Source organism: Cladophialophora carrionii (assembly GCF_000365165.1).
Source record: "Cladophialophora carrionii CBS 160.54 unplaced genomic scaffold supercont1.1, whole genome shotgun sequence".
NCBI lineage: Eukaryota > Fungi > Ascomycota > Eurotiomycetes > Chaetothyriales > Herpotrichiellaceae > Cladophialophora > Cladophialophora carrionii.
In genome coordinates this window covers 2,706,278-2,719,842 of record NW_008481816.1, presented here as the reverse complement: position 1 = coordinate 2,719,842, position 13,565 = coordinate 2,706,278, and the positions used below count along the sequence as shown (strand labels likewise).

General features: G+C 55.4%; 4 protein-coding genes across 4 annotated transcripts; 1 reads left to right on the top strand and 3 right to left on the bottom strand.

Annotated features, from left to right (window-relative positions):
- Positions 1-855: 855 nt before the first annotated feature.
- G647_00957 (uncharacterized protein) lies at positions 856-1,830 on the bottom strand (the record flags this gene model as incomplete). The annotated part of the gene is made up of 1 exon (XM_008724360.1): positions 856-1,830. The coding sequence occupies one exon, from the start codon at positions 1,828-1,830 to the stop codon at positions 856-858; it is 975 nt and encodes a 324-aa protein (XP_008722582.1).
- Positions 1,831-4,534: 2,704 nt separating this feature from the next.
- G647_00956 (uncharacterized protein) lies at positions 4,535-5,064 on the bottom strand (the record flags this gene model as incomplete). Its single annotated transcript, XM_008724359.1, has 2 exons — positions 4,535-4,726; positions 4,783-5,064. 2 exons carry the CDS (start codon positions 5,062-5,064, stop codon positions 4,535-4,537), a joined length of 474 nt encoding a protein of 157 aa, XP_008722581.1.
- A 1,011-nt stretch (positions 5,065-6,075) lies between these two features.
- G647_00955 (uncharacterized protein) lies at positions 6,076-10,158 on the bottom strand (the record flags this gene model as incomplete). The annotated part of the gene is made up of 1 exon (XM_008724358.1): positions 6,076-10,158. The coding sequence occupies one exon, from the start codon at positions 10,156-10,158 to the stop codon at positions 6,076-6,078; it is 4,083 nt and encodes a 1,360-aa protein (XP_008722580.1).
- A 2,307-nt stretch (positions 10,159-12,465) lies between these two features.
- On the top strand, positions 12,466-13,521 carry G647_00954 (uncharacterized protein; the record flags this gene model as incomplete). Its single annotated transcript, XM_008724357.1, has 1 exon — positions 12,466-13,521. One exon carries the CDS (start codon positions 12,466-12,468, stop codon positions 13,519-13,521), a length of 1,056 nt encoding a protein of 351 aa, XP_008722579.1.
- Between the last annotated feature and the right edge of the window lie 44 nt (positions 13,522-13,565).

Sequence of the window (13,565 nt, the reverse complement as noted above, 5' to 3'; positions counted from 1 at the left end):
CTAGCGGATGGCGATGTCTCAAGCACCTACACTGCCTAAGGTACAGGGAATCGATCACAACAAGGACAGCTGGCTCGTTCTCTCCTACCTCCCCACGCCTCAACCAACCAGAACATACTCCCCAGCTTCGTCGTTGTGAAATCTCTCAGCGCTACTCCGACCAGTATGAATTCACTGCCAGTACCGCTGAGCCGGAGAACATGGTGCTCCTGGCACCGAAGACCAACCGCGATCATGTGTTAGCTACAAAGTCGCAAAGTCGGTTCGTTCGACAGGCGAGCAATGTGTCACAAGTTGTCGAGCCAAGTGAGCCACGCCGCACAGAAGAGGATGGGGGACGCGAGCACAGAAACAGGCATGCCAACACATTCAGCTGCGCGAGACCCAGACAGCAGTCTTGTTCTCGTTACCGTCAGCTATTGCTATTCTGGAGCCCAACTTGGATGACTCTGCTCTCGTTAGCAGTTGCTATCATGGAGTTCAACTTGAAATGACTCACCCGATCCCAAACACTCAGCAACGGCCAGTTGACGAGTTCAATCGTCTTCTGCATACGGTCCATAATTCCGGCAAGCTCAACAGATAAAGCGCCCGCGGTAAGCCGGATATGAATCCGGTGACCATTGCTGTGAAAAGACAAATGTCGACGAAACGCACCAAACTTCTTCCACACGAGCCATCGCGGCGGATCATGGGTATCTTGCGTTGGCTGCGAGACTAGAACAACGTCGGCATCTGGGCGCATCTTCACCAAACACTGTCACCCATGCAGAGGACATAAGTACGGAGAAGCACAACTCTCGATCAGTTGCACGACCTTCTCAACCAGCCAAACATTACCTACCAACTATTTCTCTAGTGCAGAAAAGTCGCCCCGCCAGAGATATCAAACAGCTGGCCCGTGATGAATTCGCTCTCAGGACCGGCGAGAAAGCAAATCATCTCGGCAACATCAGTGGGCAAGCCGAACCGCTTTACACTCTGCCGCGCCAAAGCCTTTTCGAACACCGCTCTTGACCCCGGTTTGGCCCACGTCGACTCATTGTATATCAGACCAGGACACACAGCATTTGCCGTGATTCCTGGACCGGCCTCGACAGCCGTGCTCCGAGTGAAGCCCGCGACCGCACTCTTGGCTGCAGCGTAGACTCCGAGACCCGACTCGGGATGCAAGATTGCTCCTGACGCGGTGTTGATGATCCGGCCATAGCCAGCTTCCCGCATGTGAGGCAGGACGGCCCTCGTCAAATAGAAGCAGCTGTCCATGTTGACGCTCATGACCCGTCCATAGTCGACGCCCGAGTGGTCAACGATGCTCTTGTAGGGACCAATCCCTGCGAGGTGAACGAGCACGTCGACTTTCTCGACCTGCCGTATCACACCTGTGATCATGGCGTCAACTTCGGTCTCGATGGCCAAGTTGCAAATCCGGCAGATGACATTTCGTCCCTGCAACTCCAGTTCTTCGGCAACGCGTCGCAGTCGGTCGTTGTCAAGGTCGACCAGCACGAGCGAAGCACCCTGCGAAGCAAACATCTGCGCAGTGACTCTGCCAATACCCTGTGCCGCGCCAGTCACCAAGACAACCTGTCCGGAGAATTTGTCGGCGCATTTCTTGATGGCCGGAATGTTAGCGCCCGGTTGCTTCGTGATTGGTAGAACGGAAAGTTCGTGCGGTGGATTTGGTGTCGAGCCCGGTCCTTTGATGACGGGCACGTCGTGTTCTTCCACAGCTGTCACGTTTCGCGAAACGACAGTTGACTCGGTCGCCGTGGCTTGAGATTCTGCACGTGCACCCGCGGTTCTAGAGAGTCGTTTAAAGCAGAACATTTGTGCAATTTGTGAAACCCCTTTGATGGTAAGCATAAGCCAGAAGGAACGACGGGGAAATGGCCCCAAGCTCGAATTCCTGAGTATATACGCGGCTGTCGAAGCTGAGAGACGAGGCAAGCCACGCCGTGTAGCCGTTATCCGCCTGGAGTGAGTGGCAAGACTGGGATTTGACGGGTTTTCCCTGGATTCTTTCGTCCGTGCCGTCGAAGAGAAAGCTGAGCCTCGATCTGGACTTCTCTAAATTGTGGATCCCGTCCAACCTTCACCAGTAGGAAAGGAGGCAGGGAGGTCACACGAGTACAGACCACGAGATCGGTCCTCGGGGCAAAACCTTTCCAATCTTCGGGGTCGCGACTCAAGACTCCCGACTCACGGTGGATGGTTTGCCATATGAGATTGTGGCAAAGACAAGACCGCAACGCGTCGTATCACATGATGTGACAGGGACGAGGGAAATTCCTTCCCGAATCTAGATCCTGTGCGTTGGACAATGTACTGTTAGGCATCCATGCCTGGACACGTCTGCAGTATCTGCCGTAAGTGGTGGAGGTAGGTGGAGGCGTCTTCCTGTACACCTCGAGTGGCACCGCTTCCGAGGATGCCTTGATCTGCAAAACCAGGGACCTAGAGTAGAACTTCGCACGTACGACGCTCCCACCGGAGTACCAAATTTCTAGGGTCTGTAGATATCACAAGGTCAGCATACCGAACCTTACCCTGCTCCGCCTCCAGGTTCAACGTCCCGATGAGATCAGAATAGACGGACCAGGTGGCAAGCGTGACACGAAACACAAACACTTACATTCACGGGGTCTATACGCTCCGCACGGTACACTCTCATGGTCCAATTGCCTGTACTCGTCGAAGCGATTCCCGATCTCGGGTCCCACCATCTTGATCGCCTCGCCCCGAACGTCATGTGGATGCCCCGTGTGGAAGATAATGACATCGGCATCGAGTAGCTGCCCTCGCTGAACTCTAGGCCCGTCTCGGTGAAAGGTAGCGAGGGGTGAGATCGTCTCGCGAATGCGCGATGACCGATCCGCCATAAACGGCCCTGAGTGTAAAGTGAGGACGAATATATCCCGTTAGATAGCATCTTCTGTGAAGATCTTCGCGCGAACTGGACTCAAGCTCGGCATATAAGCCCCTGCAACAATCGCGTGATCGATGCCGGCATCTACAGTATCTGAGTAAGCGGCAACAGAGCCGGGAGATTTTTAATGGGAATGAATGAGACTGTTCGGTGGAACCAAATGTCTTCGAGTGATTCTTTGCTTCTGCTTCGCTGTTCAGGACTGTGAGGGATGTTCTCGGCTGGGGATACGGGCTGCATCGTGGCATATGTGGTCTACTAGAGTGTGGTGGTTGAGAGGAGTGGTGTGCGCGTTTCTCTTCATATTCTCCGTCATACTCAGAACCTCGGTGTAGGAGCCCGACTATCAACGTCAGCGTAGCGGGTGGGTGATGAGTCTCATAAAAAGACTACCACGCGTGAGATATACGCGAGCAGCGATTGCAGCACGACTCTACCGGGTTCTTGATGACACTCTGATCGCTCTTGCACACATCCATCCTATGAGACTGCCGATACTCGAAACCTACCTTGAGCTGGTGTTTGTGTCGGTAAGCTCGGTTTGTGAGTCGTGTCTCCTCGAGCAACCCTTGCGTGCCGTTGGAATGTGCGTTGACGGAGTGCTGCGCAGTACGGAGTACACGCAGTGTAGATGAGAGTTTGGAAGTTGATCAGAAGAAAAGGGCACGTGTAGATGTGTTGCTCCGATTGGGCGGCCGGCCTCCCCGCTTAGACTCGTTGAGGCGGTCTGCACTAGTTAGGCACCTAGGGACATACTGGGATACTGGCCCTAACTGACCCCTTTGGCTCAACTTAGGGGCACCTACCCGTTCTAACTTAGGCGGCTTGCGAGAACACGCATTCCCAAATCTCGATCATCCCTGGCATGGCAATGGCATTCCGACTTTCGAGCCGGAGGAATGCCCATTCGATTCCTGACCGGATTCTAGCGCCTCCTGTTTGCCCGGGAGTCTCAAACTCTGTGTAAGACCCAGACTGAGCGACAAATTGCTTCATCCTGGCGAGGGTCCGAACCGAAGATGATCCTCGAATACGCCACGGAATCTCATGAGCTCACCAGCTGGATAATACGTTTTGATGATGTGACGCCTTATCAGCCTCCGTGACACGCCGACCGTGACAGGTAAGGGACAACACTGCGCACTGTTCGGCTTCGTTGGACAATTGCAGGACGCATAGTCCCATCCACGTCTGGGGCGATGGCTTCATTCTGTAGCCTACTGCCATCCATGTATTGGACACAAATCGCAACTTGATCTTCATCTTCCAGCACAGCACCAATGGTATTAAGACAAGGAGACTGAACCTGCAACAGGGAGATTATGGCAGGAGGGTGATTGATCAATATCGACGACGGCGCGAATTAGTAGGTTTAGACATTAAAGAGCCAGTGACTGGAATATCTGTCCACATCGAAGAAATGTAGGTGAGACTACTTGGTTAGCAATGGTATTCCGCGCAAGGGAGATGAACACGAGGACCTTTCCTTCGTATGCCAGTGACCACGCCGCCAACTCCGCTATGGTTGCGACAGTCCGTGATATCTCACATCATGGGCTAATCGCTCCCCATGGCGCTTTCGGGAAGACACAGAAACCAGCAGTCTCAGTCCTGTAGTCCCAAGTTGTCCTCGATGATCATCGGCAACTGCGCCTTGACGTGCTCTATCGTTGCCACTGACTCTTTCTCGACCTGCGTCCGTTGCGGAATCACATAACATCGCAGCCCCGGCACGATTCCCCTCGCAATCCGCTTGATCTCGGCGCTTTGATCTGGTGACCACGTCGACGCGCAGAACTATCGACGGGTCTGTATCAGCCTTTGGTCGACGTGTGCTTGAGGTCGACACTTACCAAGATGTCGGGCCTGTACAGGGTCACGAGTGACTCCACTTCTTCTATCTCTGTGTCAACCCACATCGTCAGTCCCGCGGTTGCTTCCCCTTCGTCGTCGGCGTCGTGCACTGCGGCGCAAACCAGTGACATTGACATGGACATGGACATACTCGAGACGTTGACACAGTGGATGATCATGTATCGGTCCCTGACATCTTCTGCGAGTCTCCTCACCATTCTGCTTGCCCGATCAGGCGTCGTGCTGACCGTGATCAACTTGTAGGGCTTTGAATGCGGCATCGCCAGGCAATCGAGCTGTCCAACTTGTCAAAAGATCATGGATGAGACTTGCGCACGGGAAAAGACTGGGTTGAGATGAAGTCTACAACATGGCTTCCATGATGAACGAAAGCCAGGTACTGCATTCCGGGGAATGATCTAATGAACTGCTGCCACTGGGGACCAGCAGCACAGCCGCGAGCCGTGCTCGGCTTGCCCAAAGATGACAAACTCATGTGTTGGGATCGACGCAGGTGTGATACGAGCTACGGGGGGGTCCTGCATTTCTAGAACGCCATGAGGACAATTCCATCCTCCGTTTCGAATCAGGGCCGGGCCCGTACGAACGTCGAGATTCGCGAGACCACAGCCGCAGAATGAAGACGGAGTCAACGGAACATTCGGGGGAGACAACTACGAGCACGCCATTCCTACTCGTACAGCCACAGGCCAGACTCATCCTTGTGCAAAATTCGATACATACTGTACATCCACTAATATCCGGCTTCCCATTGCACAACTCGCGCTGTTGTCTTGGCCTTGAATTGCTCTCCGACGCACTCATCTTTCAACCCTTGCCTACCGTGGACATGACGATGACTGCGCCGACGTCGGCACTGGGGAGCGCAGAACGAATGACACTGTACCACCCTGTCGCCAGAGCCCAGACAGCTTTAGGAAACGTACACAGACACGCGTGAGCTTGACCCGCTCGGCTAAAAGTTGAGATACGTATCCATGGGCCGGTCTGGTCTAATGACCAGTTCCCTTTTCGCAGGCAAAATCCATCATCTCGTGAGCATTTTGCCCATATCGTCGTTCACTTCGCTCAATTGCTGCATCTGCCGAAATACCTTATGTTCCCTGCGCCCGCCCCGTTATAGTCCTGCCCAGGCCGCCAACACCCATCGAATCCAAATTATCTGGGCATCGGTCCGTAGCCATCCTCCCCCCCACCCCTTGAGGTGCCTTCCATCCGAATCACCATCCGACAAATCCTTTCCCCTTTACCAACGCTTGGAGTAGAGCACTTTAGGATCGAAACATCTTGACGACTTGCTTCACCGCCTTCCTGCAGATCGGGCACAGCTCGCACTGCTTCGCGCACTCCACACAAGCGCACACGTGTCCACAATCGAAGAACAACGCATCAATCTCGTTGCCGTAGCAAATCTGGCACAGGTCTGCCTGCTCGTCGGCGACCTGCCAATAAGTCGTTCCCATGCCCCAGCGCTTGCCGTTCTCAAAGCCGCCGACATACTTGTTACCCGTCCGGGCTTCCACAAAAGTCCCCTGGCCATGACGCTCGTCCAGATGCCACTCGCCTTCATATGTGTCACGGTTGCAGTAGGTCATTTTGCCTCCTTTGCCCGACTTGACGTTGCATACAAGAGGGCCCTCATACGTGTTGCCAGCCGAGCTGATCCTCAGGCAATGCGCGCCATGGCAACGTCCATTAACGAGTGGACCTTTGTAGTAGTCGGTGCCAAAATCGGCCAATTCAATAGGCTCGGCTGTCGTCTTGGATTGGATCGGATGCCGTCTGTCAACCGCTCGCAGATACTTGGACAGTTCGTGCGGATGAGTGAATTTGCCGTCTTTCTCGAGCTTCTTGATCTGAGCTTCCGAAGCGGGTTCGTAGACGACGATATCCGAGCCATTGGTAAACCCGGCATCCCGGAACGTCTCGTCAGCCCCCAAGATGGTCCCGTCGACCGTCGATTGCCGACGCCAGGCAGCAAAGTTCTTTTCGACACTGTAGCCAAGACGCTTCTGCAAGAACTCTCTGACCTTGTCATCTGTCCTTGCGAAAAAGGTGCCCTCGACTTGGAACATCTGCTTCTCCAGATCGAAGACCTGAATGAAGCCATACACGTTGTCAACCGGCCTCTCTTCTCTCTCAGGCGGTGGGGATGAAGACTGTGATGACGACTCGCTGGACTGTGATCCTAGGGGATCCGTAGTCTCGGAGCCTGACTCCATTCCGATATCAACGACTCCGGCATCTCCTGCGATCACGGCAGTAATGACAGCTTCTTCTGCAGCCGACAAAGCCGACGTCGCAGACCTCGAGGCGTTTTGGGCCACTAAATCCTCGTGCGCCGCTGCATCGACGAGGTGGCCATGAGGGACGTCTGTAGAAAAGGGTTCCTCGGCGATTGGCGTCGTAACATCGAGTTGCATGGTCGTGTCCTGGTCATTTATCTCGAGCGTGACAGTGGCAGGCTGAGGGTCGCCGCTCGAGGTGCGCGCGAGGTCCGCAATTACCGCTGCCTGAACCGAAGCTTGTTCGGCGTCAGGAGCAGCAATCAGCTCCTCGGTGCTGTTGACGTCACTTTCCGAGACCGACGTATCACTCCTGGATTCGGCCCGTTGTACCATCGCCTCAACATCGGGCTTATCTGGTTCCCCAAAAACCTCAAGGTCTTCCTTCTCTTTCAGGACGGACATCCACAAGCATATTGGCGCGCCTGCCGTACTCTTCTCGTCAACAGGATCTTTCAGGTTGACGCCCACCAGCTGAGCGGTCGCGTAGTTACCGATGCCGCCATAGCCCATCAGAAACAGTCGAATGGCTTCAGGTGTCTCCAGTTCCAGCATTCGCGCCAGTTGACGCCTTAGGTCTTGATAGGTCGACTTCCGTGGCAAGGTAAGAATGTGGAAAAGACCCTTGTGTTGCGACTGTTGCTTGATGTTGTACATGTCGAGGAGCCCTTCTCTCCCAATGACACCTTCATCCGAGTAGACTTCCACCTGTACCTCGTCGGATTGCGCCAAAGAGGCTTCTTCAGCAAAGATGTCGTAAGCTTCCCGGAGTGGGGATGTCAAGTAATAGGAAAGCCAATTCGGCAGCTTGTAGGGTTCCAGATCGCCGGGTAGATAGTCTCCGAGGCGGCTTGTCTTGATATACATGGCCATGTAAGCAGTGGATCGAGTAGAGTTGAAGTCCTTCAAAGCCTGCCCCTCGAGACCTTCAAATGTTTGAAGGCGCTTCCTGCTGTAGGAAAATACTTGATTCCCGTCGCCGTCCTCAAAGGCCAGCCACATCGTGTTTGGCCCATTGGGTCGCAGAACCGCGTAGAACTTGCCCGAGTTTCTTGCACCAGCATGAACCATGAACCCATAGAGCGTGTACTTGGCATGCTCGGCATCGCCGACAAATTCTGACAGATCGAGCTCATCGTTCAAGATGACACGGTCATGGAGCAACTTCCATTCGCGGGTCGTCTTGTCAAACTTGTCGCGAGCCAACATAAGAGGCAGAAAGTTGGGCAGGGTTCCGCGGAATTTGGTTTCGCGCAGGGACCGACCGAGTGTTTGCTGGATGTCAAGCACGTTTTCAACCGATAAGGGAGGAACAGCCATAGGACCATTGGGGCCGTCAAAGATTGCGCTCAATTCCTTCAAAGCTTGGTTGTCACCCTCCAACTCCAGCTCGATTGATCTTCGGAACACTTCCCAGAAAGTCTTCACGTCGGTAAAATCCTCTCCCAGCTCGCTCAGGGCTTGGATGGCCGGATAAAGATCCACATAAGACTCTCGTTCCTTCCTCATGTTAACCATCAAAAAGAGGATCATTTGTAGCTGAGCGATGAATGGTTTCGGCCTGACCTGAGAGTCCCGCCGCCACGCACCACTGTCGATCGACTGCAGAACTTTACGGAAAGGCGCCAGAAGAAGCCACGCCGTCATGCCCGCCACAGCAGGGCTGTGGTAGAGAGGAGGAGTCCCCATGGGGAAGTAGCCCGCAAGTGTTTTCGAGTCCCAGTGTGGCTCGCCATCGGAGCTGCGCCACCACAGAGCTTTTGTTGGATCGTCAAAGATGCGGATGTAGGCATCAATGGCAATTGTGTCGTTCTGGAGAAGCGGGGCTCGTTGCAAGTGCTGGCGCATGTGTGTGGTTTTCCACGGTCCGACAACATTGGACCAGCCCCAGTCGTCGGTATGCCTGGAGAACTGGTGTTCGCTGGTCGTGTATGCGCATGTACGTGGCTCTTCAGGGTTGTACATGACTACCCCGAGCTGAGCAGACACTCGCCAGTCTTCTTCCGTCGCTTGAGCAATTTGAGCCTCGTGCACCTGCTCATTCTGGCTGTCAGACTCATCCGGATTCACCGCTTCAGGCGTTGCAGGGCTGTCCTGTTTCTGGGAGGCGCTGGAAGTGGCGGACGAAGTCGAAGAGGACCGTTCGATTTTGCTCGCAGCCGGTTCGACCCTCAAGGTCTGACTCGGCACAGCCCCAGGACCAAAGTTCGCGTCGGGTGGACCCTCAAAGACGGAAAAGCTGGTACCGCGAATTTCACGTTCTGTGTCGGGTGGTCTCTTGCTGCATCTGATATAAGCGCTATAGGACGAGGCTCTGTTGCCGCGCGGGTAGAATTTGATCTGCCAGTATGTCCCGTCGACGAGAGCAGGAGGCGAGATCATGACTCTTGCATAGTTCGGCTTGTCTTGTGTCCCTCGGACCCCTTTTATAATCCAACTCAGACGTAATTTCTTGACTGGCCGCATGTCTGGGTCGTCCACGTCTGAGTAGATGCGCTTCTCCACGCTGGGCACATCCAACGCACTCAGTTCTGTTCCTCTGCTCTCTCTCAGTTTCAGCTCTTCCTCCTCCTCCGGTGTCGGCTTTGACACATCCTCCTCGTACAGAACCCAATCCGGAGGACCCTTCCGCGGATCGGGTGGTGGCGGTGGTAGTATCTCGATATCTTGGCTAGGGACCTCTGCTACTACCGTACTTTGCGGCTCCGAGGGGACGGCTGCTGGTTCAGGAGCCACATCGTCTTCAGCGGATGGTTGCGGCTCCTCCCCGGCGACGGGCACTTGGTCTTGTTCGGTTTCTGACAGTGGCTGAGGCTCAGACTCTGTAGGAGCAGGGGCGGGTGCATCGACCATCGGGGTATCAGGCATCTCAGGAGTAGATGAGGGTTGTTCGGTCTCAGGCTGCGGAGAGTTAGACCGGACTGGTTCGTATGGCAGAGGTTCGGGAACAATGGGGGGCTGGATGAGGTGTTGAGGCTCTTGTTCCAGATTGTATGGCGAGGTGAAGGTATGAGGTGGGGGAGGAGAGTGTTGGACGAGCACCGAAGCGGAATTCTGAGAGCTTGACATGGCTTCAACTTGCAAGCACTCAATCAAGGCAGCGGAATGGGTCTGTCCGGCGGTGGCGGACTGTATCGACAGCAGATCGTCAAGTTCACTCACAAAAGCACAGAGAGTCCGACTACATCTTCAAATGTACTGACACACTGGGAGGGCAATGTCAGGCTGGTGACTCAGTAACGGCGGAGATGAGAGAGCACGGAGTAATAATATGAGTGTGCGAAAACATTCGTGCCAGCGAAAGAGCACTGCCTGCAAGCTAGCAGCCTTGTGTGCCTCGTTGCCAACCGGTCAGAGGAGCGTAGGCACGCATGGGAAATGGGGAGTAGTCACTCTGCTAGGCGGCACAGGCGCCGGGACTCCCTCTGATAGGCCTGGTCACGCCGGTGGGGTCGCCCGTCAGCTGGAGAGAAAGTCCCGCGAACCGAATTGGGCGAAGCTGGTGAAGCTTGCCAGGCGCCCCCCACGCCGCCGGTTACCAGATGCTAGCCTTCCTGGTCGTGGATATCGCACCACTTGCGCCATATGACTCTAACTGACTCCTGCTCTCTCAATTTCTATCCCGACGGAATTCTGGTCTGATCCTCCCGCCACCGTGCTGAGGGACGCGTTGCCACCAACGGGCTGTACACCGACCGCCCGTTGGCTCTGGAAAGCCATTGCGGCCTCTTGACGCACCACTTGACTGTTGCGGGAAAAGGTTCCCTAAGCCGGGGTTTCAGCCTCACTCTTGGGATCCATCCAGGCAGCGACGCGCCGCTGTGGCCTCGACTGAGTGGCAAGTGCACGCCAGTGGCAATCCAAGTTCACCAGACACGTCAATTCTTCCCCGCATTTCTGACGAATGCCTTCTGTGTGCGAGTAGCCATCCTATGACCAGGCTCCATCTGGTACCTTTGCTGGCCGTCGTCAGATCCTACGATGTGGCCAACTACCTGTAGCCGACCACCTAGTGGGTGCCTCATTGGCGGCGTTCGATTGGCGCACATTTACCCGACAAATCTTGGCATGGTCACGTGCGCAGTCTCTCACCTTGCCCTCACCACGACCTCACTTTCATCTTCACAATTTGATGTAAACAATTATATTCGGCGGAGACCAGTACCCCAAAGTAGTCAAAGGCAAGTCGCTAATCAGAGACTGCAGAGCCGGAATGATATGTACTGGTGAAGCTCCTGCTCACGGATATATCCGCGGTAATTTGGTCGACTAGTCAATTCATTCGCCGCAATCCGCACGATGGGTGCCAACGTTTCAGGGCTTCTACTTCTTCATCACCTGCGCCGGTCGCCCTCTGAAAGATGGTGCGTAGTCTTACAGTCTGAGGACTCGCCTTGACTCAAGCCAGTCTTGCAGTCAGAGCTTCTATGGGCCTGCCGTACGATGGCTCCCGCCAGCTACTGGGACGAGGGCTTTCAGGTCATCAGCGATAAAGCATGCAGGATCAGGACGGTAACGGCGGTGCGGATCTCCTGCCCAGGCATATTGCAGAAGTTGTAGTGACCTACGTAGGTGAGCAGGTAGGCGAAATCAACGGAGGTCGTACAAGTGCGGTTAAGGTGGCTGGGCAGGAGTAACTGTTCGCAGGTCAGAGGTGAAGGTGAGTCTCAACAACGGCTTCACACCTCACAAAGACGTCTCCGTGCTGGTTGGCTTCATTCTCTCACTACGACTTGGGAGTCGGCATCCCGCATGTGTCGCCTCCACCAATACACCCAGAACTATGGACACCAGACCGGCAGCGAATGCTTCATGCAAAGCCCCAAGATGTCTAGCTCCGTCTCCGCCGAACCCGGGCGACTTCGGCCCAACTGTATGCATTGGTTCCATGACGGTTGAGACTGCGAAACGCAAGGCAGTTGCTGGGACGCCCTCTTCGTTGCCTTATTCAGCCAATCAGAACCACGGGATTCCGAACACACCAATGACCATGAAGAGTCAGAGGTCCACAATAAAGGCATCCGGCTAGGAGCTCGACATCCTCGACGCCTCTACATTCGCCCTAGGCCTCTGGACGCCATTCTTCCAACGGACGAAGCCGGGGACATGAGCATCCGTCTCTGGAACCGCTGTGCTCCTGGTCCCTAAACTCTCTGTCCTGCTCCAGCACGCTCGACCAGACGACGTTTAAGAAGGGAGGCCATCCCCTTGATCCATACTTCTATAAAGCATCAGATTTCCCACTCTAAAAACCCCGCCTGCTACACGCCTGCTTCATTCCCTCCCTACCGTCACCGACCCAACCACTCCAGCCACACCGGCCCTTGGGTCTTTTGTAATCCTCAAACAGCGGCACCTTTAGCTTTCCCCATCACCATGCCGACGGACTTCGGGTTTGAGACAGAGGGGCTTGCCGTCGCGGCTGCCTTCCCCTCCTCCATCAAGGACCGCACCATCCTCATCACGGGCGTCAACAGGAAAGGCATAGGCTTCACCACAGCCGAGTCGTTCGCCTCCCAGTCTCCAAAGGCCCTCATCCTCGCCGGTCGCACGACGGAAAAGCTGCAAGAGTGCATCGATGATCTCAAATCCGTCTACCCGACCGTGGACTATCGGCCCCTGAAAGTCGATCTCTCCTCGCAGCAATCCGTCCGCGCCGCCGCCAAGGAAGTCCTCTCCTGGACCGACATCCCCACGATCGACATCGTCATCAACAACGCCGGCATCATGAACATCCCAACCCGCACCATCACGGCCGACGGCGTCGAACTCACCATGGCGACCAACCACGTCGGCCACTTCCTGCTGACGAACCTCATCCTGCCCAAGGTCATCGCCGCCGCCAAGACCTCTCCCAAGGGAACCGCCCGCATCGTCAATCTCGCAAGCGCGGGCGTTGCCGTCACGGGCGTGCGCTTCTCGGACCTCACCTACGAGAAACCAGCCTCGGCGATGCCCAAACCGGACGAATACCCCAACATCGCAATGATGCAGGCGTTCGACCTGCCCGTCGACGACTCGACGACCTATTTCCCCACGATCGCCTACGGCGCGAGCAAGACCGCGGCGGTGCTCTTCAGCGTCGCGCTCAACGACAAGCTGTACGACCAGTACGGCATCTTGAGCTTCGCCGTCAACCCGGGCGAGATCCGCACCGAGCTGGGCAGGAATACGGAGCCGCAGCTGTTGGCGACGATGCTGGCCAAGGCCGAGGCGCACGGCATGAAATGGAAGACCCAGCAGCAGGGGTGTAGTACGAGTGTGAGGGCGGCGGTTGATCCTTCTCTCGGCTTGCCCGCCGAAGATGGCATGGGTGCGTTCATGTCGGATTGCCAGCCCAAGCCCGCGCCAGGGTACGCGACGAAGAAGGAATTGGCGAGGAAGTTATGGGACGTCAGTGAAGCGTGGACTGGCGAGAAGTTTGAGTGGTAGACATGGGTGGATACTGCATGAGTCGCAATCGATTTTTGCGCATT